The following is a 25,676-nucleotide window of genomic DNA, read 5'->3' as shown; positions in this document are numbered from 1 at the left end:
GTGCTGACAGCTCAGAGCCTGGAGCCTGCTGTGGATTCTGTGTCTCCCTCTCTCTCTGTCCCTTCCCCACTCGTGGTCTGTCTGTCTCTCCCTCTCTCAAAAATAAACATTAAAATTTAAGAAAAAGAAAAGAAAAATCAGTTCCAAAGTCAATTTCTCTTCTAAAGATATTCCTAGGTCTGCTTGGAAACCACGGGGGAGGGATCACCAACTGCCCCTCCCTCGAGAGGACCCAGGACCCCTTGGGGAACGGCCAGCCCCAGGTGTGGGCGGGAAACAAGCCGGAATCCTGGGTTGTGTACAAAGCATGGCCACGGCTTGGGAGCCACTGAGCTAACCTGCCGGGATAGCCCTTGGGGACGGAGTGACAGAAGCCCCGAAAGGGCAATCATTGCACGGATTGACGGGAGTGAGTATGTCCCACGAAGTTGTGTGCTGTGACAGCTCCCTGGGCACTCTGCAGAGTGCTGGGAGCCGACCTGTCCTGCAAGACTGCATCCAAAGGTTACGGGATGCCCAGGGTGTCACTGAAGGTTGCTAAGGAAAGACCTGGACAGTGATTCTGAAGAAGATGGGGCCCTGGTGGAGGCGGTGCTGCTCGAGTCCCACGGCACAGGCGTGCAGAATGTGGGCCCTTCCCCGTGCACCCCTAGACCTCTGACCTCGGGGCAGGTGCCGGGTCCAGGGGTGCTGAAGCTGCGTGGAGCCAGGGGTGAATATTCAGAGCAGGTGTGGGGGGGGGGGGCAGGGGCACGGAAGCAATGACATCCAGGGCGACGCGTGCTCTCCCTGGGGGTACAGGCAGCCCCTCCCCGAAGTCAGGAGAAGCCCCCTTGCTCCAGGTACCTGCTGCAAACACGTGAGTCTCCCAGCACAGCCTTGCCCCTGCTCCCGCCCCGCCTACCTGCACCCTGCCTGGCCACCTGGCACTCAGGGCACTGCCCAGCAGAAGCAGAAGGAGCGGCGAGGACGGCCCCGGCAGGGGGGAGGTCGGACAGGGCCTGCGCGCCCACAGCAAGCTCAGAATTCTCAGAATTACAGGCCTTAGTTTCCTCCGGGAACAAAATAATTATAACCTTCGCGGAGAACCTGAGTTCCCTGAAAGCAGTGCAGGAAGTCAGCTGAAAACCCATCTCCAGACGCGGAAGCACCTTTTTATTTACAGCTGGGAAAAGAGAAAAGTCGGTTTGGGGCTCGCAGCTCAAGCACCCTGCTCTCGAAGGCACGACAGACAAGGAAAGTGAAACCCTGGACACGGGGTCCGGATGCTTCTGCCCCAGCCGGCCCAGCACGCAGCACATGTACGCAGACTTCCAGCCTGAAGGACCCACCGCCCACAGGCACAGCCTCCCTGGGGGGGGGCGGTGGATCCTTCCGGAACAGCACCACACAACCCCGTCAGGCTCCAGTCCCCTTCACCACCCGCTGACCCGTCCCTGAGCCCAGCTAGCCTGTCAAGGACGAGGCTGGGGGACCCAAGCTGGGTGGACACACAGGCCCCTAACATCTGCTGACCAGATGAGAGGGACACTGGGCAACTGGGGCCCCGAGGACTTCGGGCCCCACCCCTGGAAGGGGACTGTCACCCTCTGCAGGGAAGGTGCTGCGGTGTGACCACATTAAGGGCTCTGATGAGGAAACGCTGGCTTTCTCGCATGGCCGCCCTGGGGTCCTTGCAGGAGGGGGGCAGAGAGAGACTGGACACTGAGGAGCGGGAGAGGCCATGTGACCGGTGCGGTCACAAGCCCAGGGACTCTGGGAGCCCCCGGGAGCTGGAAGGATCCTCCCCTGGGGCCTCCGGAGGGAGCACAGCCTTGCAGACGCCTGCAGTTTGGGGTTCTGGCCTCCAGAGCCAGGAGAATAAATTTCTGTTCTTTCCGGTGGCCCCGCATGTGGTCGTTCGGGACCGTGGCTGCAGCTAACCCTCCAGACGCCGTTCGCTCAGTGAAGCAGGAACCCAGTTCCTGGCCCCTCGAGGGGGCTGCTCTGTGACCTCGGAAAGCTCCCTGCCTTCCGACACCCTGGCGACTCAGGCAGAAAGGGGCGCGCTGGGGCCCCTCCAGCTCACATGCAGCCTGGGAGTGTCCCACTGGCCCGAGAGGCAGGGAGGGACCCCGCGCGGCATTCTGCCCCCCCACCCCCTGCAGGTACCGCAGAGCCTGGCCCACGCCTCAGCGGAACACTGCCAACAGCCCGTCCCCCACCCGGCTCTGCCCAGTAGGGTCCCTGGGCTCCGAGTGCTGCACAGAGGGTGCTCTCAGGGCCCCTGGGACCCAGGTCTCCTGTCCCCATAGCTCTGGGCCCCGCGGGGCACGCTCCTAATGACCGTCGACCCTCTCCCCGTGTGGGGCCAGCAGGCTGGACGAGGCCCCATCCCATCTGTGCCATCCACCTCCCTGCCCAGTCCCCATCTCTGGGCCCCTGCCAGGCCTCACACCCCGTAACCTTGCTCTGCCTCTCCGCTGCACCAAAGCTTCCTCCCCTCCAGCAGCCATCCCGTGGGGCCTAGATCATTCCACGGATCCACGACCCCAGGTCCAACATTGTTCTGAGTGCTGGCCTGCCAGCCGAGACTCGGGCACTCAGACACTGGCCACCGTGGTCCCCAAGTTCCGGGAACCGACAACCAGCATCCCTGGCTGGTCTCTTCTGGCCTCAGATCCCTGCTCCCTGCTCTGTCCCCTCCCCTCCTGTCCACCTCCCCACCCCTGACCCCACAGCCAGGGGTCTTTCCAGTCCGAATGGGGCCATTCACCCCTCTGCCTAACATGCCCCCAAGGCACCCTCTGCTCTCAGGACAAGGCTGCAGCGCTGGCCTCCCCAAGCTGTGTGCCTCCTGCCCCACCCTGGAAAGTGCGCGATTCCTTCCGCCAAAGGCCACAGGCACTCGCCCTATTAGCTCATGATCAGCTCACCGTTCCATTCTCAGCCATGTGTCGCCTCTTCCAGGCAGCCTCCCCGGATACCTAGTCCAGGTCAGCTTCCTCACCAGACACTCTGCTGTGGGGCCCTTGCCCCTTCTCAGCACCTTCCTGCACGTGATTACGCACAAGTCTGGGGAACGTGACACAAGGGAGGCCCTCCTTGACGCTGTGCACCCTCTGACCCCCATCTGGAGGGGCACTCGGCCCTCCGTGGGCGGGATGCCACCCTCGGGAGCAGTTACCCTCACCTGTCAGGCACCGCTGCCTGCCTGCAGGCCAGGCCTGACCAGTCAGCTCCCAAAAGGCCTCGCCCTGTGACCCCTGGAGCCCCTGGAGCGTCACAGTCAGGAGGGGGACACCCGCCCCATCCAGCCAGGAGCACAACCCCATCCCCACCCCAGGGATGCAGCCTGTGGCAACCTGGGGGAGGGAACGTGGGAGGGGCCAGAAAGGCGATGGCCAACAGGTCATTACCAGACCCGCTGGGCACCCTTCCCTCACCACCCGGCCCACGTGGCAGGTGCTACGGTCACTCCGAGACAGATGAGGAAAATGAAGCTCAGAGATGCCAGCCTTCGGGGCCAGAGCAGCAAGCGAGCAGCCAGGGCCCTGAGAGGTGGCCCCATGTCTGTCCCTGGAGGTCAGTGCTTGCTGAGGACCACTGTGCCCTGTCACCGGAGCCCGCCCCGGGCTGGGCTCTCACCGGTGCCCTGGCCACCGAGTCCCAGGATGGCTCGGGGCTTCTCCAGAATGTCCCTGTGGACACCCCCCTCTCAGCTGAGCCTCCTGCCGCCCTGCAAAGTGGGACGGAGGAGTCTCGGGACCAGGTGGCCCCGGGAGGGAGCTGCCCCCATGATGTGTGCTGCTTTCCTACTGACGAGCACTGGTCAGCAGCACAGATTCTCCCCCGGGGCCGAGGGGCTCTCGGCAAGTGCCTCAGGGGGTGGTAGCAGGGCCAGTCGGGCTGGGCCTCGGCAGCCAGTGGACGTGGCCTGAAGGACAACTGTCCCCAGCAACCCCTGCCCCAGCGGCAGGACCGTGCCGGCCTCCTCCCAGGCGTGCCCAGGTGCCAGCGACCATGCCGCTCCCGTGCGAGGCGAAGGCAGTTCCCGGCTTCCCCCTGGAGGAACAGAGGGCCTGGTGCCCAAACAGCACCACTGACACTCGAAAGCAATCTTGTGGATGGGAGACTCCCGCTCACCAGCACCATTAGCCTCCTGCCTGGCGTGGACCTCACGGCAGCCTTCCATCCTCATACAACAAAACTAAAGGGTCACTCGGGCAAGACCACTTTGTGCTTTGGTGCCGACAAGAGCCAGCATCCCTCGCTCCCAGAGCCCCGCGCACCGCTGGGGACAGCATGGGCACAGTCCCCGAAGCCAGAGGGACAGAGACAGAGAGATGCTCAGAGACAGAAACAGAGAGAGGGAGAGACATACAGAGAGGAGAGGGAGGCCGGGAGGGAGGGGGAAGGGAGTGGGGAGGAGGCCGGGCTGTGGGCACGGGGCCCCTACAGCAGGCAAACCTGTCTGGCAAGATTCTTCCCTCTGCTTCCTGGTAAACAGAGCCAGCCCTGAACCACCCCAGCCAGGGGCTCCCTGCCCACCAGGCCACACTGCCACCTCCCCCCATGCCCCCCATGCCCCCCCCCCCACCATGGTGGGCTCACGTCCCTAGGAACTGCCCACTGTGACCGGGGATCTGAAGGTCAGTTTCGAGGACTGACTGCTCACCACATCCTCGCTGACAGCACGGGCCCACGGCGAGTGGGGGAGGTGCCCAGCTTCCACCCTGGCCCCAGACCAGGCCAAGGGCAGGAGGGGCCGGGTGAGCAGAGAGGTCAGGTAAGGGGGCAGCAGAGGGCACAGACGGTCCCGGGGCCCACAGGACACACCCAGAGCGGGGAGATGCCCAGAGCACCTGACCTTTCTCCAGACTACCCCCCCCCCTCGACACACAGGGCGCCCACGCCCCATCACAAAGACCCGGAGGTCACAGGGCTGTGCCTACCTCGGGGGAGGACAGGTTTGTGTCTGGACCCCTGGGAGTCTTTCAGGGGCAGTGACCAGGCTCGATGCAGGAAGTAGGTGGAGGAAAGGGTGGGGACAAGGCTTCGGGAGTCCTGGCTGTGACCCTGCCCAGGCGCACCCCTCACCATTGCTTCCTCAATCCTAGGACCCCCCCAGACACGTGGCGCAGCAGTGAGGGACCACGCCAGGTGCCCCACCAACCCCTTCCCAACCACACGTCGGCCGGCCCAGCTGAGGCCCGAAGGCCCGAGCTGGGAAACTGGCACCAGACAGGCAGACAGGCAGGTGGACCAGACCGGACAAGGTCAGCTAGAGGTCACAGAAACTGAGGCAGAGGCCCCCCTGGGGTGGAGGAGTGCTCCTCTGACACCCGCCTGCCCGCTCTCTGCTTCTGTGGGCCTGGGCCTTAGGCTAAGGGGCCCGGAAGAGGGACATGGCCTGACCTCCACAGGGGGGCCCCACCACACGCCCTCGGGTCCAATGCAGGCAGCCTGCACGGGACCCGCCTCCTCCCGTGGGGAAGGACAGGGAGGGGAATGGGCACTGGGGGGGCCACCACGGGGGCCAGTGACCGCTGGACACACCCCGCCGCTCAGGCCCCAGAGCCGACACCCTCCGATGGGAGCACACGCAGCCCCTCCCTGCATCCTGGGCCCCCCGGGAAGTTCACGGCGGGCAGCCTCTGCCCCTCGGCCGTTTCCTGACACCCCGCATGGTGACCACCCCACATGTTGCCTGGTGACACCCCAGGCCCATGGGGTCTCCTTCTGAGACCTGGGGTGGGAGGCCCTATAGAGTTCTCCTGGGGTGGAGACAGAGGGCAGGACACCGGCCCAGGGACAGACCCCGGAGCACCTGACCGACACAGGTCCGGGAAGCACGCGCCCGCCGGAATGGGGGTGGGGGCTGAGGCCACGCGAGTGGCATCTGAGGGCAGCCGGCCAAGTCAGGACCCACTGGGGACAGGAGGGAGGGGCTGCGGCCCCAGCGTGGGGAGAGAAGAGGGACTGACCCCTCAGAGTGAGTGGCCAAGAGGAAGCTCCCCGCCCCCAACACCCCGCGCCTTCTCCAGGACTCGAATAAAAGGGGACGGAGATCTTTCGCGGCGCTTGGAAAAATGGCCGCCAAACACCAACCAGCCCTGTTCTCCGCACGGTGGCTGACGATCCCCCACGACTCGATTCGGAAAGCCTCTCTTCCGCGAACCGCAAAGCAGGGTGCCGCTGCCATTAAGCAGGCCTCTCTGCCAGCTGCCAGCCAGAGGGCGGAGGCTTCCCAGCAGAGCGGCGGGAGGGGCACAGGAGCAGCCCTGCGCGCTCACCTGGCCGGGCGGCTTACGTCTCAAACTGGGTTAAGACCTCCCTTATTTCCGGGGCCACAGGCTGCGCGGCGTTGGCGGCCTCCGTTATGGCTTTCCGGTACATCCCCTTCTTCTTACGGTTAAATCTCAGTTTGAAAAACTCAGAGAAAGGGGAGAGTTTTGAAGTAGACAAGAATGACGTAGTCGGAGAACCAAACCACGAGACTTTGGCTTCTTGCCAGGAAGGCTCCCCGTCCTCCTTCTGGCTAAGACTGATGTCAAGGACACGCGCTGGCCACCAAGGAAAACCATGAACCTTACCCCACACGATGTCCCCCACGGCCACGGTCCTTCCGTCCTCAGTCACGCACTTGGAGACGCTCTGTGTGTGCAGCCTGACTGTCAGGGGCGGGACCGTCTGCCTCGCGGCCCCGGACGAGGACCTCACAGACGCACCGTCGCCGGACAGGTCACACGTGTCCGGTGACGGCACTTCCGAGCTGCACGATTTGGACTCGTCCAGGCTGTCGCCGCTCCACACAGATTCGCCGGCACAGTCCGTCCCCCTCCTAGGGCAGGCGGCGAGGAACGCCAGGCCGTCCTGCTGGGGTTTGCCCTGGGGACACCGCTTGAAGTCATCATCCTCACCAGAACTTCCGGAAGACGAGTCCACCGGCCCACGGCCCGCGGAGCCGTGGCCCAGGAGAGGGGGTGAGCCGGCCCGGGGGCCTCGCCCGTGGCCGTTGAGCGCCTCCACCAGCTCGGCTCTGTAGACGGGCTCCCGCTCCCCGGCCCCCGGGCGGTGGGGCTTCAGGCGGATCTTGGGGGGCGGCAGGCCGGCGCCAGGGGGCCCGGGGCGCGTCAGCTTCAGCTTGGGGATGGAGGCGCTGGGCCCGCCGGGGTCCTGGCCGCCGCCGTGCAGGGCCTGGGAGGGGCAGAAGGGCTCGAGGGACCCGTGCACGCGGGAGGGGATCTCCACGACCTCGCCCGTGCCCTGGGGCGTGCTGTAGGAGATCTTGATGGCCGGGCTCCGTGGCACCCGGGCCTTGTCCTCCTCTCGCTTCTCCCTCTTGCTCCTCCTCGTGGTGGCCGCGGGGTCGCCACCGCCGGCCGGGTCCTCCGGCTTGCGGGGCTCGCTGTCAAAGCCAGGGCCGCTGCCCACCCTCCTGCGCGGCCTCGGGGCACCCGGGGGGCCGGGGCTGGCCTCGGGGGGGCTCAGCGTGCTCTTGCACTTCTCACAGAGTACTTGGCGCGGCCGCAGGCGGATGGGGCTCAGGGCCAGCCGACCCGGGTCACGGTTGCGGGACAGACGCCGGCGTGTCCTCTTGATGGTCCGGGGGGGCGGCTGCGGCACCCACTGCCGGTAGGTGCTTCTTAGCCAGAGCGGGGGAGGGAAGGGGGCGCCTTCGAAATATGGCGGGAACGGGGGCACGAGCGGTGGCTTGGGGTCTGCAGTCTCGGGGGGCTGGTCCCCGTCGGGAGGCGGTGGAGGGACCGTCCCCAGCTGCATTGCCTCTCCGTCTTGCTCCGCGGGGGCCGGGCCGTGGCAGCCGTTGACTGGGGGGTCCTCGGGCTGGGGCAGCGGGGCCGACAGGGGCAGGCCAAACAGGCCGGACCTGGCAGAGGGGAGACAGAAGGGGAGAGTCAGGACAGGAGGACACCGCTGCACCTGGCCCCGGCCCGTGGGGCCCGGAGCACCTGGGGAGGCACACGTCCCCACGTGTCCACCACGTGGGACATTTCAGGGGAGGCACGTGCTCCACCAAGTCTCGTGACCAGCACGGCGGCCAGCTCTCGGGTCCGCAGGGCCCCGACGTCCACACCTTGCTTCACGGTAACAAGGGGAATGGGGGCAGATGGAGACTTCCCAGGGCGCCCTGGGAGCCTGAGAACAGGGTCTCTGGTTCTATGACATGGCCTGAGCAGGCCAGCTGCTCTTCATGGGCCTTGTCCACCTTCTCCCTCCTCCCAAGGGAAGACCCCAAGCATGGTCCCTACAGGGCTCAGGGAGCCGGGTCCCAGGCGCCGGCCGTGTGTGGGGGCAGCAATGGCCTCCACAGCCCAGAGAGGACAGAAGTCAGCCACCGAACCAGAGCTTTGGGTCTGGGAGTGAGATGGCTCCCTCCCAAATGCTGAGTCGGTCTCAGCTGTCTCCACGGCCCTCGGGTGAGGGTGACACCCACACCACCCCTGGCCACCGTAGCCTGGAAGGACCACCCCTCCTGCCGGGCACCGCCAGGCCCTCCCACAGGCCCTCCAGCTCCAGGAAGGAGAGTGGGCCAGGCAGTGTCGACAGGGCCACGAGACCCATGGGAAGGGAACACGAGAGGGCAGGAGGACCCCTCCCACGAGGACGCACGGCCAAGGCCAATGGCACAGCGGCACCCACAGGGCTCCGCAGCCACAGGCCTGCCCTCTCCCCGGGAAGCGTCGGGCCAGGCAGCCTCCATTCAGACGTCTGGGCACCTTGGGGTGTTTCGTTGTTGAAGTCAGTGGTCAGTGCTCCATCCCCCCGGACCCCGCGCCGGGAATGTCGGGAGGCCGTACTAACTCACCAGCGACACCCGGTGCAGCAGGAAGACACTCACTGTTCCAAACAGTGAAAAACAAGGCCGCGTAGGTATGCGTAACTTCTAAACAAATGTGACGTCACCTGCGAGCCCCTTTTGCCAAAACCTGTTACTTTTTACACACAAAAACAGACTTCTTCCGCCAAGTTAAGGGAAACACGGCACTTCTGTGCTCACTGTCCACTACGAACCTAACTGAAGTAGAAACGACAAATGAACGCTTCTGCCTTTTCTATTTCCAAATGGTTTCTCCGTTTGCTGCTCTCCAGAAGAATCGAGGCCAGCTAAGAGGGCCCACCGCGCAGGAAATCACCGCCTCCAGCTTGGTCCCCGAGTGCCGCGGACCGGCCGGGAGCGGGCACAGGCCACATGGGAGCCGGCTGCAGAGGGCTGCGGGACTGGCCCAGGCGCAGTGACCCGCGGGGACATCGCCCCCTCAAGGTCCTCGGTCTCGAGGTCGATGAGTTAACAAATATGGCGGCACACCCACCGTGTGAACACTGCCCCGTTTCCGTTCAAGGTCGTGGCAAAAGCCCGGAAACCACGGTTTTCCTTTCTTATCAAGCTCTTGTCTACGTGCAGCCATCCCCTGAAACTAAAGTCTTCGTGTGTGGGGGCAGGGGGTTCACATTCATCTCCTCATGACCAGAGAGTCCACAGACACAGGACCGTGGCCACGGGCCCCAGGGAGACTGCTCCTGCCCTCTGTGTGGCCAGACAGCCGAACTGTAACCTGTAACTGTGAGCAAGGGAGAGCGGTGGGGGGAGCTGTAAGGCCAGCCTGGGAGGGAGCACCCAGCCACGGGCCGCAGGGGGGCACCCGGCTCCCTCCGAGGTGGGATTCTGCTCTGGGGGAGGGGGGAGCAGCCACGGTGAGCCCCGCCACCCATCTCCGTCCTCTGCTGGGCATGTGGCTCTTCATGTGCCCAGTGGCCCGGGACGGCCAGGCCATCCCCCTGGACCACATGTGCTGCGGCCCCTGCAGCCACAGGCCACGCATCCCTGCTGACCAACAGCGATACCAGGGTCTGCTCCCCAGTGCTGGCCACCTGCACTAGAGGACTCGCACACTAGGATGGGCCGGGACTCCTGGGGAACGGGGGCCCCGGGGTCGTGTCCTCACCGGGAAAAAGGGTTCCGCACCCCGGCACCGGGCACACGGACCTCACAGCCCCAAGAGCCACCTCCAGTTTCTGTAAGTCAGGGTTTACTGACGCCCAGCCACGCGTGCTCGTGCTGGTGCTCGGACTACCCTTGGCTGCCTTCCTGCTCCCTGCTCCCCACCGGCACTGCTGAGTAGCCAGGACAGAGGACAGGCGCCAGGCCCAAAATAGCTACTGTGCAGCCCTCTCGGGGAAGTCTGCTGGGGTCCAGGTGTGGGAGACAAGGCCCGGCCCAAAGCTGCCCCACCCCACCCACAGTTGTGGCCAGCAGGCCTGTCACCAAACCTCACCCTGAGTCCTCAGGCATCAGAGTGGGGACTGGACCCCACACCGGAATCAGCACCTGGTTCTTCCCTTTCAATAAGCCTCATAGAACATAGAACATTGAGAACAAAGCAAAAACTCTGAGCGTAAACACATGTACTCACACCAAGACATACACACACACACACACACACACACACACACACACACACGTGCACACACATTCACCCTGAGCTTCTGGGCCAGCGTGCTCACTGCCTCTTGCTGTTAGGGGTGCTGGGATCCCCTCCATGGAACCCATGGCGCCCATGTAGAGGCCTCAAATGAAGGGGGTGTTGGCAAGGAGAACGGGGAAGGCAGGAGGTCCCCACCCCCCGCAGCCGTGGTGACCTGACAGAGGGTGACATCAAGACACGCAAAAAGCCCCCAAGGGGCCCCTCAAGGGACAGCCTTAGCCCCAGTGGGAACTCCAGGATGGCCAGGAGGTCACCGGGGAGACCAGCCCCTATGCTGAGTGGGCACCCAACTGCCACCTGTGGGTACGAAATAAGGGCCACAGTGAAGGTTCCAGAACCTGAGAGGGAAACCTGTAGGCACGTCTACAGACCAAGGGGTCCCACAGACCAGGAGAGGCCACACAGCAGACAGGATCCACACCCCTGGGAACTGGAGGGTTGTTCCCAAGGCCCCCCAAAGCCCACTTCCTGCCCCCCTTTACAGGCACTCAGACCGTGACGAGACCGTGGGGACTCATCCACATTCCCCACTCCCCTCCCAAGCTTCTCTGCCGTCACCCCACTCGGAACCAGCCCACATCCCCCCAGGCTCTCCTTCCCTCTGCCCCACCCTGTCCCACGCCTGTGCCCCTACCAGCCTGCCTGTGGGAGTGCAGAACCCCTCCTGCCAGCCGGGGTCCGGGGCACCCCAAGAGCAACCCCCCGGGGCAGGTCCTTTCCCTCACCCGGAACCCGTCTTCCCTCCAGAAGCCTCCTCTGCGGGACCCTGTGGGCTGACAGCGCCTTTGGCCACCTCCCCCCGCCGGGGGGGCAGGCTGGGGACAGCTGGGGCGGAGAGGGGGTTGTCGCCCTACCCCCGAGGCCCCGAAGCTGTGCTCCAGGGAGGTTGCCCCCCTCACCGTTTATGACACACCCCTCAGAAGTCCCTGCGTGTTTACGACAGTCACAGAGACCGGTGCACGTGCTCTATGGCTCCTGAGTGACCCCTCCCTGCCCTGGGAGGTCAGACACAGCATCACAGAGGACCCAGAGCCCAGGCAACACGCCTGCACCTGCCCTGTGTGGGGACCACAGCCTCGGGGGTGCGGCGGGCTCCCAGATGTCAGCTGCGGCCTTGTGGATCGGCACTCGGGCCGGCTGACCCCGCGGCCCCGTGACTCCGCAGGCGGCTGCTTCCTTCCAGCCTCGGCCACACCCACAGCTGCCGGCGGGTAAACAGAAGCCAGTGAGGGGCTCGCTCCCTGGGCAGCAGGCGCCTGGGCGCCAAGCCCCGCGCCAGCCCCGTGAGGTCCACACCGTCCCCCTGCCCGGTTCGCCGATGGCGGTGGCGAGGCGGCTGAGGGAGGCCAGGGCACCCGGCGGGTCTGGTGACAGTAGCGGTCTGGGCTCACGTCTCAGCTCCACTGCCTCCAAGCACAGAGACACAAGCTGTTCTCGAAGGATCTCAGCACCCTGTCTCCAGCGGGGTGACCTCAACTGGACCGGAGGGCACGAGGCGTGGCAACACCACAGCCTGTGGTTTGCCTACGGGGCCCAGCCCCTCGGTGAGGCCAGGCTGTGCTGACATTGGCACGTGCCCAGGGCTGGTGGCCCCGGCCAGCCTGGCAGTGCCCCCCCCAGGTGGCACCGCAGGGCCTCAGCAGGCGAAAGGGCTGGGTGGCCCAGGAGCCCCGCTGTCCTGCCCTTTGCTGTCCTTGCTGGACCCACCGGTTGCCCAAGGATGGGGTAGATGTGTGTGAGGAGGGGCCCTGGGACCGGGGAGACTCACAGTGCAGAGCTGGGGCCTGGAGGGCCGGACTGACCAAGGTCTCCATGCAGGAAACTGGGGACCCCCAAACGAAACCTCAGCACAGCGTCCTCGGGGAGCTGGGGGAAGGGCAAAGGAAAGGTGGGGGACACCGAGGTGAGGAGCCCAGGAGACTCTGATGGGGGTGAGACCCAAAAGCAAAGCAGTTTTTCCCCCGAGTGTCCCCACTCTGCCGAGACGAAGGCACGGCCATCTGGCATGGACACCGGGCCCAGAGAGAAGCAGCCTAGCCTGCAGTCCTTGGCAAAACACCAGCGGCCGGGCCTCGGCTCACCCGCCCTCCCTGAGGTCTCACCCATGCAACCAGCTCAGCAAACCCCCAGAGCAGCCGGGCCCGAGCTGGCCCGTGGCCAGGAGGAGACGGCCCGGCCGCCTGCCAGAGCTCCCGGCCTCCCCTGCGGCCTCTCCGCTCTACGGGCTCGGGATCCAAGCATCTGTGGAACCTGACAGCGGCCTCCGACCCCAGCCAGGTCCACGTTTGCCCTGGACTTTCCTTCCTCAACCTCGCACAGGGAGAGGCTACCCCGGTGTCCGGTAGAGAGGTGAGAAAACGTGGCTTCTGGAACAGAAACACCCCAGGGGTCCATCCGAGGAGCCTGCAGCCCCAGGACAGGCCTGAGTCCAGATGGTGAGGCCCACCCTGCGGCCAGGCTCCTGCCCCCCACCTCCCTTCCCCCTCCCCCCACGACTCTACACGTTGGTTTAGGACACATGCAGCAGTCTGTCTCCTCTGCAGCCCTGCACACAGGGAGTTGCAGGGCCTAGCCCCGAGGGAGGGTCAGGAGCAGGCTGGCACAGGGAAGGTAGGGTGGCCTTGCCAGGCCTCTAGGGTGTGGAGGCCTCTGGGTCCACTTCTGCTCAGGGACTTGTGAAAAACAGGTTGTCAGGGGAAGTCACAGCCTGGACACCAGAGTGACCTCTTGTCTACATGGGAGGCCGCCCCGCCCCCATGGGTAGACCCAGGGTCTCGGGGACAAGCCATGGGGCAAGGCTGTCACATCTGGCCCCCCGAGTCCCAGACCACCAGCATCATCCCAGTAAAGCTCAGCTGACCGCACCCTTGTCTAAGCCATCTGAGGGCTCCCGCAGTCCACACCCCCTCATCACCTCCACGCTGGCCAGGTCCCCTGGGTGCAGCTGCCGGCCAGCCGCAGACCCTGCCACCCCATGACACACAGGGCGCCTTGCTCCCGGCCCTTCTGGCCCCTAAAGGCAAGGAGGACGTGCTCAGCAGGGCCCGGACCAGGCGTCCATCTTTGCCCAGTGAACCATCCCAGGACTGGTCACCAGTGGCCAAGCCTCCCTCCTGGACCAGGGGCTACGCCTGGGATGGAACAGGGGTGCTCTCCTGCCCGGGGACAGGCCTGCTGGGATTCCTGACTGGCCAGAGTCCCAACCTCCCAGGGTGGGGTGTGGGTCACAAAGGCCCAGGAATCTTGCACGGTAATGGCGCCCTGGGTGACTCACAACTGGGGAAGTTTGAAAAACACCAGTTCGGGGATGAGGGCTGGGGGCCTGGGGTTTGCCATCAGGCCCGATGGGGCAGCTGGTCGTCGGGGCTCCCATTACTCTCGAGACGTCTCCTTTACCACTCGGGTCTCTGCTGTCCTGGGGCCATGCCTCAGCAAGGGCCACCCCGGTTGGGGGACCTCAACCCCAGGGTACCCCCAAACCACCCACAAAACAATGCCCACACCCGCCCGGCACCCCAGCCCAAAGACTCGGGGCAGGCCTGGGCCATCTGCACCCTTACTCCACCAGGAGAAAGCACAGCCTCACAGGGAAGCTGGAGGGTCCACGCACAGTCTTCCTGGGACTCAGCCCAGGTACACAGTAGGGAGTCAACGAATGCAGGTGAAGGCACGAGAGGGCAGGCCCTCAGCAGTGGAGGACCTTCCTTCAGAGCACAAAGCAACCTGGCAGCAGGTTCAAGGCTCGGGTGGGAGGAAGCTGGGCACCGGCGCCAGCAGCTCCACACACCTGCTGAGATCTCGGGGGCCTCTGTGAGCTCTCGTCCTCCTGTGCACATTTGGGGACGGGAATCTGCCTCTCAGAGGGCCAAGGGAGGGGATGCCACTTCCCAAATGCCTGGAGAGTGACACTGCTCATGGGCCCCGCTCTGGGACGGGAAATGGGGGCTGCACGAGGGACCGCTCCCCTGGGACTGCTCCACCCCTGCGGGAGACTCAGGCTCCCGGCCCCCCACCCCCCACCCCAGGCCCGCACACAGACACTGGAGGCTGCTGACGATGACAGTCACTGGCACGTGCCTGGCCGCGCACCACGGGCACACCGACAGCTGCGGCCTCGCTGCCCTCGACAGACCTAGGACGACCCCACTGCTCTGGGACCCGCGGGCTCCCAGAGGTGGGCGGCTGTGTGCAATCGGAGGTCCCAGCTGTTGTTCCCGGCCGGCCAGCGCCACCACCCAGGGTGGGGCCTCCACTGACCGGCCCTGCCACTGTCACAAGTCGGGGAGGGGCAGCAGGCACCGAGGAGGAGAAACCGGCCCCAGGGAAGGCGGATCGGTGCCACGGACACGGCAGCCCAAGGCCAGACACCGCGGCCCACAACAACCCCCCCGGGCTGCCAAGAGACCCCACCTGATGACCAGGCTGCAAACAGGAGTGCTGAGTCCTTAACATCACGGGCAGAGAGCGGAAGGCAGGGTGAAACCAGAAGTGGCAAGGGGAGGGGAGACGAGGGTGGGCAGTTTCGGGACCACGCCCTGGAGGGCTGGAGGCGCTGGGGGGCCGCAGGGGGTCTCGGGATTCCCCACAAGGAGGAGGGATCAATGCCAGTCGGAAAGAGCCAGCGCTGAGAAGAGCTGCACCCACTGAGGCCTCGGTTCTGGGCCACTCTGGTTACAGCTGAACGTGGCCGTGGCAGGGCTGACGCCCACCAGCGTGCTGCTGCCAGTTCCCACACTGGGGATCCCAGCACGGCCCGCTGGCTTCTATGAGGGGGGTGGTTGGGAGGGGAGTGAGGGGGGCTGTTGATCTCCACACCAGGTTAGCCACAGCCTCGGGGAGGGGAGCCCAGTTGGAGGCAGAGAGGAAGGAGGGTGAGGCTGCCATCTCGGCAAACATTGCCACCCACAAGCCGAGGGGCCCACAGCCTCCCTTGTGCTGAGCTGGGGAGCCCAGAAAACGAGGGGGGGGGGGAAGCCTCTGCTGCAAGTGCCCCTCTCCAGGGAGGAAAGGCCAGGCAGGGCTGTGCAGACAAAGCCTGAGTACAGCCCCCGCACAGACAGGGGAGCAGGGACGGACCGAGCTGGCAGTCCTGCCCGAGAGAGGAAGTGATGGCCATCAGGGGCAGGAGACCTTGGCCACCGGGGAGGGGGGGGTGGGGGGGGGGGTGGGGGGGGGGTGGGGGTGGGTACAGGCTTGGCAGCCTCCAGGTGGCTATGTTGCAGCCCGCGCCCCCCACCCCCACCGGGTCCCGCCAAGCACTCTCTGTGGTAGCCAGGGCGGAGCGGGGTGACAGTCACCCGGGAGGCCATATGTTAAATCACATGACTGGTGCATAAATGGCTTCTGGCACGTCTAATAAAGAGATGATGCCAGCAGGGTAACTGTTGAAGAGTGATGGTCTTCCTGCCACGTCCCCGCTACTGCAAGATCTGGGCTCCACGGAGGGAAAAAGTTGGGCCTCCACAAGGGGAGCCATTTACTGCTCTCAGCTTGGAGATAAGGCCCAGCAGGAGCGCCAAGACATTAGTGCCTGATTAATGCCTAATCATTTATCTGCGCGACAGCTCACTACCATGTGACACTGTATCCAGGAGACTCTTCCTGCCGCCGAGTCCCTGCAGCGGGCGCACAGGTGCGTCTCAGGTGCCCCCAGGCCTGCCCGGGGACCCCCTTCCACCCCGGAAAGCAGGGCTCCTGCGGCCACCGCCCCCCGCCCCCGCTCCGCACCTCCACGGGCACCTTCTCGCTCCCACACTGCCCGGGGCCCCTGCGCCCCAGGCCGCGCTGCGTGGGTTAAATCCCACCGCTGGACGCAACTGCTTGCCATCAGTCCAAGCCTCAGCCCCGAGTCGCTCCTAGGAGTCTGGGGGGACCCAGGGCGATAGACAGGACGCCCCCACTTGTGAGCGACTGGCAGGGCAGGGCAGGGCAGGTCAGGGCAGGCGCGCATCTGAACCCGCTCCCCCGCCGCCCCCCAACCGACAATTCTGAAAACAGCCGAATTCAACAGTGCGTCTGAACAAAGAAAAGTGCGTTAATTATGGCAGACGTGCGGAGTTCGGGAGCCGCCGGCACGCGGCGGCGGCGCGGGGACTCCCCCCCCCTCCCCGCCCCCCCCCCCCCCCGGGCGCCCACCGCCGCTCCCGCCCCGTAAGTCGCGACGACTTTGAGAGGCGCTCTGGGCCCCCCGAGGGGCGGCCGCGCTCGCGCGCCCCGAAGCCCCGGGCCGGGGGTGGGGGGTGGGGGGATGGAAACCGAAAGCGGGCGCCGGCGCCGAGCCTGCCCCGCCCCGGAGCCGGTCCGGGCCCCCACCCCCACCCCCACCCCGCCCCGCGCCGGCCGCCGGGGGTGGGGGGAGGGGGGCGCCCCCGCCCCCGCTCACTTTTTCGTGCAGTCCAGCAGGATCCCGGCGAAGCTGCGCTCGCCGCAGCTCACGGTGACCAGCAGCGCGCCGTTGACGACCTGCTCCACCCGCACCGGCAGCCGGCAGCCGGCCCGAGGCTCCATGCTCCCGCGCCGCGTCCCGGCCCCGGCCCCCGCCCCCGCCCCGCCGCCGCCGCCGCCGCCGCCGCCGCCGCCGCCGCCGCCGCCGGGTCAGCCCGCGCGTGACGCCGCCCGCCGGCCGCCTGACGTCACAAAGCTCCGCTCGGGGCGGCCACCGCGAGCGGGCCGGGGCGGCGGGGGGTGGGGCGCGCGGGGCACCCCCCGCCCGCCGACGGGGCGCGGGGGGTGGGTCGGGGGGAGCCGGGGCCGGGCGCCTGGGAGCCGGCGAGGAAGCGCATTGCGGGACCCCCGGGACGGGGCAGGGCTGGCTGCGCCCTCCGCTGGGGCCCGCGGCCGCGAGCGCCCGCCCAGAGGACGTGCGGGCTGGAGCTCAGGACCCCTGCCCCGGGGCCGCTCCCCGCCCCCCGCCCCCGCGCCGGCCCGGCCCGGCCCGGCCCCCGCCTTCCCCCGCCCTCCCCCCGCCTCCGGTCTGGCACCCGGTGGCCACCCGGCACTGCGGGGAGGAAGTCCGGGCGACGCGAGCAGGAAGCCGGTCGGGCCGGGCCGAGGAGACGCGGGCGCCGAGGGGACACCAGCGGGCGCCCAGCTGCGGCCCACTCGAGTCCTCGCAGCGGAGGGGGCACTTGGCGAGCCTCGTGCGCTCGGCGCCTCCGCGGGTGACCGGAGGGCGCGCGCCCGGCGCGGGGCTGCCTGTGCGCCTGGGGGTGGCCCGCAACGGCGTTGGGGAGGGTGGTCCGTCCGCAGGTCTCGGCCGCGCGCCCCCGGGTCGCCGGGGGATCTGCGGGGTGCGTGCGACCCCGCTGCGCCCAGAGGGCCCGGGACCCCGTGCGGCGTCCACAGCGGAAAGGACCGCCTTCCCTGAGTGACAGCGGGGCTCCCCCACGCGCGCAGCTGGCGGGCTGGGCTAATTGGAGGTGCAGGCGCCGAGCGGGCGCGGGCCCCGCCGGGACCCCTTCCGGAACCCTGCTCCCGCGCGCCTCCAGCCCAACCAGATTTCTCCACTGTCCCGAGCCTTTGCGCATTTCGCACCTTGCTCGGGACCCCGTAAAAAAGGCAGCCCTTAGGGCCGGCCTGTTGCAGTGACCTTGCCCCGGCCCGGCTGGTCCCCTGAGCCAAGCTCGCAGCGAGCGCCTGGCTGGGCACAGGGGATTGGCGGGCCTTTGGGTTGTCCTGACGACCCGGACGCCGCCAGGCCCCGCCCACCCCCCCGCCCCCTCCAGAGCCCAGGCCCTGCCCCGCCCGGCTCGGACCTGCGCCGTGGCCGCCACCCCTGGCGCCGCCGGGGACAGTCGGGGCCGCAGTGGCGCCGCTCCTCCTCGCCCTCCGGCGGCTGGCCGCGCGGCGCGGGGAGCAGGCCGAGGGGAGCCGGGCGGAGCCAGGGAGCCCGCGGGGAGCTGGCGGCGCCTCACCGCCGCCAGTTTTACGGGGCTGAGGATCAAGGCCCAAGGAGCCCTAGGGGAGGCCTGGGAGCCCAGCGAGCACGTGTTCTCTGCAAGGCTTGGGGCTCCTCTGCAGAGTGAGGGGTTTCACCAGGAGGCACCTCCACCTGGCCACCTCTTCAGGGTCCGCCGCCTCCCACCCTGTGACTGTTGGGCCCCCAGCGGGAGCCTGACTGCTTCTTCCCCCACAGGCCTTTGCAGCCTCCCCACGGGGGAGGTGGGGGGCGGGGGGGGGGGACTTTGGGGCAGAAATGCCAGGCAACAGGGGCCAGAGGCTGCCTACCTGCTCAGCACAGGTGCAAGCATGTCCCAGATGCCTCGTGGGCACTGGGACCATACCACGGACCAGGCTGCTGGGGTCTGAGACAGATCCCGGACCAGTGGGGACATTGCAGAGGTGGGCACGTCAATGCGTTTCCCCCGGGGGAGTGGGGGGGGGGGGTGCTGGGTGTGGGTGGGAGGTGCCTGGGAGAGGTGCCCTGGAGGGGGTGCTTGAGTGAGCCGGCGACCACCCAGGGGAGAAGGGCCCCACGGGGCAGCTTGGGCAGCAAAAGGCTGCTGGTTGCCTAGGGGCCCAATGTAGGGGGCTTCTGGGGTCTCTCCCAGGCGTTAGCGGGAGGGGCAGGGAGGGGCTGGGCGCCAGAGACACCCGAGGAGCTCTCCTGGAGGGGACTGTGAGTGCTAGCTGGATGGGAGGGGCCGGCAGACCCACCCTGCAGCTCTTCTGCTGAGCTGACCCCCCCCCTCCCCCGCCCCGGGGACTTTCTCTCAGCCTCTGCCCCGCTGGGCTGTGCCCTGTGCACTTTTTAAGTGAAGTCGGAAGCCATTTTCAAAATCGCTTCTCCGGGAAGCAGAACCTAAAGGCATTGGCGGACGGTTGTTTGATTTGCAACTTAAAGGGTGGCTGTTTAGGGTCCCCCCCCCCACCAGACCATCACTCTCCTGGGAGGAGCACCCCAAGCTGGCTCGCCTGCTCCCCCACAGGCTTCCCCCCCACAGAGCTCTGATTAAAAGGCGGATACCCTTAGGGAGGGACCCGCCAGCCCAGGGGGCCTGGGTGCTGACCCCACTTGCGGACTCCTTGCTGACCCAGTGTTGTGTCCTCTGAGTGTCCCCTTCAAAGGCCCACCCTACACACGCTGACCAGCCCAGCCCGGCCAGCAGGTTCTAGACAGAAGAGCCCCAGGCAGTGGGAGAGCTGCCCTCAGGCTGTGGAGTGACCCCCAGACTCAGGGAGAGCCAGCTGGGAGCCTCCCCCCTGGGTCCCCGGACTCTGCCCCCAAAGCCTCTGCTCTCTGCCGCAGGCACCGGGCCTACCCAGCACCCAGCCCGTGGCCTGGCCTGCCCGGCAGAGTGAGCAGGGCCGGCAAACACGGCCGGGTGTGCAGGGTGGTGGCGCGAAGGGGGACGGGAGACCATCCGGCACCCTCACTGGGCCGAGCTGAGTGACCACGAGCTGGCAGGAGGGGCGGCGGGGCGCTCCGGGCAGGTGCTAGCCGTTGCGTCCGGCTCCCCTGGGTGTGGTTTCTGTGCTGGGCCTTGGAGGTCCTCCAGGATCTGCCCCCACACCCCCGCTCCCTGCCGCCCCCCTGCCAGCCCAGTACCAGCGTCCCTCCTCGAGGACGGGCCGGGCCCCTGAGAACCAGGGCCTGGGTGGGGACGTTGATCTCACTAAGCACCCACGTGCTAGCACCCATCCCACGTCCGGGGCAGAGCGGGGTGTGCCAGCGGACCAGGCCTCCCTGAGGCCAGCACTGGCACACGGCCCCTGTGCTGTCCCCAAAGGCAGGGGTTCCAGGGAGTCTGCTTTGCAAATGCTGAACCCAGGGGACCCAAAACTTCCCCTGCGGGTCACAGATCCCATTGGAAACATTTGTTTGGTTCTGTTCCCCTCTGGACACCCTGCGTCCGCGATACCGGCGTGGTTCTGTCTGACCGCCCTGCAGGGTCAGGTCTGGAGCCCTGTCCCCACCCCAGGGATTATGAGGACTGTCACGTCTCGGGACGAAGCATCTCACAGGCCTGGCTGGGAACGGAACCCGCCGGGACTCCTGGAGGTGCCACAGAGAGCAGTTAAGAGGGCGGACTCAGGCCACGTTCGTTGCTGGAGTCCCGCTGCCTCCCCTGTGCCTCAGCATCGTCCTCCGTAGAGTGGGAATCACGGCAGTGACACACACAGCCTCCCGGTGGAGTGAACCATCTAACGTGGGAAGGATTTCGCATGGCATTGGCCGCAGTAAGGGCTCTGCAAGAGTCAGTGCTCATCACGGCCATCACACCACCGCCACCGTGGCCTGTCACCATCAGTTGTCCCCTCTGTCATCACCATCACCACCACCTCTGTCATCACAACCACCTGCCATCACCCCTGTCACTGGGCCATCAGTGGAACCACAGGGGGAGGTCAGGGCTGAGCGGGGCACATCCCCTGAGCAGCGCCTGCCCGGTGGTGGCAGCGGAGGTGCGGAAGAGCCCGGGTGCCTCCCGGGGAGCTGTCGTCGCCCCACTCACCCCATGGCCTGCGCCCCCCACTCTGCTCCGGGGCCTTGTCAGGGGAGCTGAGGCAGCCAGGCCCGGATCCGAGGGGGCCCGCGGTAGCAGGCATCTGAACAAGAACAGTTTTCGGGCGGGGGATCGTTTCCCAAGGTAATTGCTTTCATTTCAAAACAGTTGATCCGTGGCCCTTCTTTTTCTGATCCAGCTCGCTGGCTCTTCCGTGGTCGGGGAAACCACAGCAGGCGACAGGGCAGTCCCTCGTTTACCCCTGCACACCTGTCACACTCACCTCCAAGGGCTCCCCAGGGCTCGAGGGCACCTGCCCAGTTCTTCATTTCACCTGGTTTGCCGTTCACCTCTGGTGTCCCCATGACTTCCCGCAGGAGAAATGCCCCCTCCGCTGACCCCAACCGCCCGGGCGGAAGTGACCCAGCCTCTCTCCCAGAGTCCAAGACCAGCAGTGCTCCCAGGGAGGCTCCGCGTGACGAGGCGCAGCGGAACACGGCCCGCGGCAGGATATTCCCAGAGCCTGCCTGCCTGGTCCTCCCCAAGAACTCCGGCGGGCGGCCGGAGAAACAGACCACAGAGGGTGGAGCACATAAAAACCGTCTCCCCAACGAGCTGCAGGCCCACGCGTGGGGGCGGCGGGCAGAGTGACGAGCTGGGGCCACTGCCCCGGGGTCCTGCCAGGTGGGACTGTGTCCCCAGGGGAAGCAGAAGCAGGGCCCCCACGCACGGGGGTGGCTGGGCCGCCAGCACTCGACATGCCAGCTGACAGCCCGGGAGGTGCAGCAGGAGGGGCCCCGAGGAGGAGGAGGACAGCGGGCGGGGTCTGAGGGCGTCTCCCAGGGGCGTCCTGACAGCTGGGCCACCCTCCTCGCCGGGCTCTCCCGCAGACCGACATCTTCTCACTGAGGACCACCACACCCTGGACGGAAACCAGTCTCAGTCCCAGGTGGCCTCCTGGGTTTTCATTCTCCTGACACCTCATTAACCTCATTAACCTCATTAGACATCTCTTGTGTCGTTACCTCAACCTGGCACGAGAAAGCGGCTTCTATTTGCTAAAACAGCATTGATATTTCACGGCTGAACTAGTTGCAAGTTACCCAACCTGGTGATTATTTGGAGAAAGCCACTCAGAGTTCACAGACCATGTTTTCACACCCGAAGGCTCTGTTCTGCCTGCTGCGCTCAGCCCCCGGGCCTCCTGAGCCCAACCCCAGGACAGGCACTGCCCCCGCCCAGGCCCAGAGGGGCGGGTGGGCAGGTGTCACTTAGGGAGAGGCCTGTGCTGGTCCTTCGGGGCCAAGCCCAGGGGACAGCACTCCAGTGCACACACCAAACCTTGCTGTGGTAGCTGAAGAAACTTCGGGCAAGGGCGGGCAGTTCTTTCCCATTGTGCCGACCCCCACGTGCCTGGGTGTACACGGCCTTTCGCCTGCTCCACAGACCAACAGAGTGAGCACGGAGAGCACAGAGATGGGGAGCACGGAGATAGGGAGCACAGAGACGGGGGGCACACAGAGATGGGGGAGCACAGAGATGGGGAGCACAGAGAGCATAGAGATGGGGGAGCACGGATATGGGGAACACTGAGGGCGGAGCACGGAAATGGGGAAGCACAGGGAGCACGAGGATGGGGGAGCACAGAGATGAGGAGCACGGAGATTGGGGAGCACAGAGATGGAGAGCACAGGGAGCATAGAGATGGGGGAGCACGGAGATGGGGAGCACAGAGGGAGGAGCACAGGGATGGGGAGCACGGAGATTGGGGAGCACGGAGATGGAGAGCACAGGGAGCATAGAGATGGGGGAGCACGGAGATGGGGAGCACAGAGGGAGGAGCACAGGGATTGGGAGTACAGAGGGGGAGCACGGAGATGGGGGAGCACGAGGATGGGGAGCACAGAGATTGGGAGCACGGAGATGGGGGAGCACGAGGATGGGGAGCACGAGGATGGGGAGCACGGAGATGGGGGAGCACAGAGATGGAGAGCACAGGGAGCATAGAGGTGGAGGAGCACGGAGATGGGGAACACAGGGAGCACAGAGATGGGGAGACGGAGATGGGGGAGCACGGGGATGGGGAGCACGGAGATGGGGCAGAGCCGCTCTCCACCCCCAGGGTTGGAAAGGCCCACGGTTGCTTCCTCCCTGCTCTGTCCCACCAGGAAGAAATGGAAGCTAATGGTGTCATGCTGGGGGGGCTGTTTTCCCAGTGAGCCCTACTCCCCACGGGCTCTGGCTCCCCAAGGCTACTGTCAGCTGTTTCCAGCCCAATAATGTGGGTTTCTGTGCACTGGGAAGCATGCAAACCCAGCCAGGGGGATTCTTCAGGTGTCCTGCCCCGGGGGGTTGGTGCAAACAGTCTCTGTCTGGACGCCAGGAGCCGCGGTGGCCTGCAGAGTCCGCGTCCCGCCAGACCCGGCGCGAGGACTCCACCCTGCACTGCCCACCTCAGCGCAGGCCTCTCTTGCTCTCTCCGGGCACGGCCTCCCCCACCTGACGACCTCCTGTGGTTACTTGGGGCTCCACCTCTGCCCACAAGGCCCAGGGCCCACGTCCTGGCCACACCTCCACAGTGTGAGTCCCTTCTGAGACCTGGATGCCGGTATTTCCTGGGCTAGACAGTGGTCAGCGCAGGGGGGGCTCCAAATGGCACCTGCACCTGACCGTGCGCAGGTGGCTGGTGGGAAGAGAAGGGGCCGTGCTGGCCGGGCCTGACCCTCATTTTAGCCCAGGGCCACTGAGGAATCCAAGGACGTGAGACGTGAGCCAGGGCTCCCCTGTCATGATGCAGGTGCCTGGTGACGGTGGGAGAACAGACACCACAGATGTCAGCCCCTGGGGGGGCCCTACATGGGCCCAGGCGGCAGGCGTGTGCAGGAGAGGGCACAGTCCCTGCCCTGCAGCTCAGTGGCGGCTGTGTGCCTTGTCCTGGCTAACTCGAGGCACCACCTGCAGGGAAACTTGGGTTACTGCGCCAAGGCCTGGTGTCAGCCCTGGTGGCTCCAGGGAGCAGGTCCTTGGTGGGGGACACCGTGTGCAGAGGCCCCTGGATTGCACCAACTGCTCTGGACAGCGGCCATGGCCCTGCAGCCCACGCCATCCCATTTCCTAGCACAATCCCTGCCCCCCAGGGGTTCCTGGCCCTTCCTCTGGCTCTTCCTCCCTCCCCCTTCCCAGGGTTGTTGGGCAGAAAAGGCCTCGAGGTCCCAGGATGCACCATCCAGGCAGTTAGCACAGATGTGCTCGCTCAGAGATTAAGGATGGAGGTCAGATGACCAAACAGGAGAGGAGCAGGAGTGGGTCGGTCAAGTGCCAGCAGGGAGAGCACCCCCATCCCAGACACCCCGATTCCACTGGAGGGAGGGTACCCCCCACCCAAGACACCCCGATTAAACTGGGGAGAGGGCACCCCACCCAGACACCCCAATCCCACCAGGGGGGAAGGCACCCCACCCCAGACACCCCAATTCCATCGGGAGGAGGGCACCCCCACCTCAGACACCCCAAATCTACAAGGGAACCAACCACAAGGCCCAATCAGCAGCCAAGCTAGGATAGGACTCTAAAATTGCCCCCCACCAGTGCTAGCAGGATCAGTGACCTCTGTGTAGGCTCAGAATCAACGAAGGAAACACCGAAATGAACAAATCATAGAATGGTAGAATGACTACTTAGGAGAAGCAAAAAATCAACCACTGGTTGACCTAAGGGAAGGGAAAGAACTTGGGGTGGGGAGTGTCCCTGGTCACTGCCCCAGGCTCCCTCCCCTCCAACCTGCCTGTCTTCCGAGTCAAGTGGGTGCTAAGCTGGGGGCGGCTTGGGTCCCCCATGAGACATCAGGTGGTACCCCACAAGGGCAGTAGCCATGCAAAACCAAGCCAGGGTCTGTTGGGGGGTTGGTCACTGGACCGCATGGCGGGCCTGGTCTAACCCTGCCTCCCTCCCACCAAGAGGTCAAGGAGCTGAGAAGCCAAATCAAAGATAGTTTCAAGGTCAAGCCCTTGAATTTACTGAACACTCAGTCGGAGGCTCCTGCAGGAGGGTCTGAGCAGCCTGGGTGAGGGCTAGCTAGGAGGGGCTGACGGGGGCAGAGGGGAGGGCCGGGTGCTGACCCGCGGACGTGCCGTCGGTGAGACAGGCACAGACGCGGGCACGGGAGTGCACACCCGGTGGCTCGTCCTTGGTGTTCTCTCCTTTAATCCGGCTTAACCCTTTTACAGCCTCTGAAAAAGCCACGCAGACCCCGGGGGGAGGGGGTGGCGTTGGAGCGGACGCCCCGGGCGCGCTCTCAGGGAAGGACACCCGGGCAGGGCCCACAAGCCGCTGCACCCACTCCTTGGTCTGAAGAGTCTTTGTCAGCGCCAGGGATCCTCACTCATTAGCACTCGCGACCGTCCTCAGACTCAGTATTTCGTGTCGAACAGTATCTTCTGGGGCTGGGACGCAGGTGGGTGGCGTGGACGGTGCCCAGCGAGAGCCGCGAACCGGTGGCTTCTAGTTAAGGTGGGCCCCGGTCCCGACTCCGTCACTTGATCCTGTAGCTTCCTGGCCTTTCGGGAGAAAGGGAGGGGGTGGACGTTAGCCCAGCTGGCAGGGCCCGGGGTGGGGGCACAGCCCCGTCCACACAGGAGGACCGTGTACAGGTGCACAGCGCTCTGTCGTGTCCCGGGGTCTGCAGGGGAGCCGGCTGAGCACCCTCCCTCCCAAGGAGGACAGTGACCTCTCCGGGTAGGCCCGT

The 25,676-nt window shown here is 66.0% G+C and overlaps 2 protein-coding genes across 5 annotated transcripts in view; both read right to left on the bottom strand.

Annotated features, from left to right (window-relative positions):
- PWWP2B (PWWP domain containing 2B) overlaps positions 1–17,037 on the bottom strand; it is a 40,482-nt gene extending 23,445 nt beyond the window's left edge. For 2 of the 4 annotated variants that reach the window (XR_015241938.1, XM_086681244.1), the window contains exons 1-2: positions 16,870–17,037; positions 6,276–7,870 (exon numbers count right to left, since the gene is read on the bottom strand). Coding sequence is in view for 3 of the 4 variants with exons in the window: in XM_086681244.1 (XP_086537370.1) it covers positions 6,289–7,870; positions 16,870–16,994 (1,707 nt within the window). In the remaining variant the exon portion in view is untranslated. The remainder of the gene's footprint in view (positions 1–6,275; positions 7,871–16,869) is intronic. The other 2 variants (XM_086681245.1, XM_086681246.1) reach the window with 1 other exon arrangement.
- Positions 17,038–24,913: 7,876 nt separating this feature from the next.
- LRRC27 (leucine rich repeat containing 27) overlaps positions 24,914–25,676 on the bottom strand; it is a 37,469-nt gene continuing 36,706 nt past the window's right edge. The window contains exon 12 of the mRNA XM_086679470.1: positions 24,914–25,488. Within this exon, the coding sequence (XP_086535596.1) occupies positions 25,342–25,488 (147 nt within the window). The 3' untranslated portion in view covers positions 24,914–25,341. The remainder of the gene's footprint in view (positions 25,489–25,676) is intronic.

This window comes from Puma concolor, chromosome D2, assembly GCF_028749965.1.
Source record: "Puma concolor isolate L17-30 chromosome D2, mPumCon1.1.hap2, whole genome shotgun sequence".
NCBI classification, from domain to species: Eukaryota; Metazoa; Chordata; class Mammalia; order Carnivora; family Felidae; genus Puma; species Puma concolor.
This window is presented reverse-complemented; position numbering and strand designations above follow the sequence as displayed.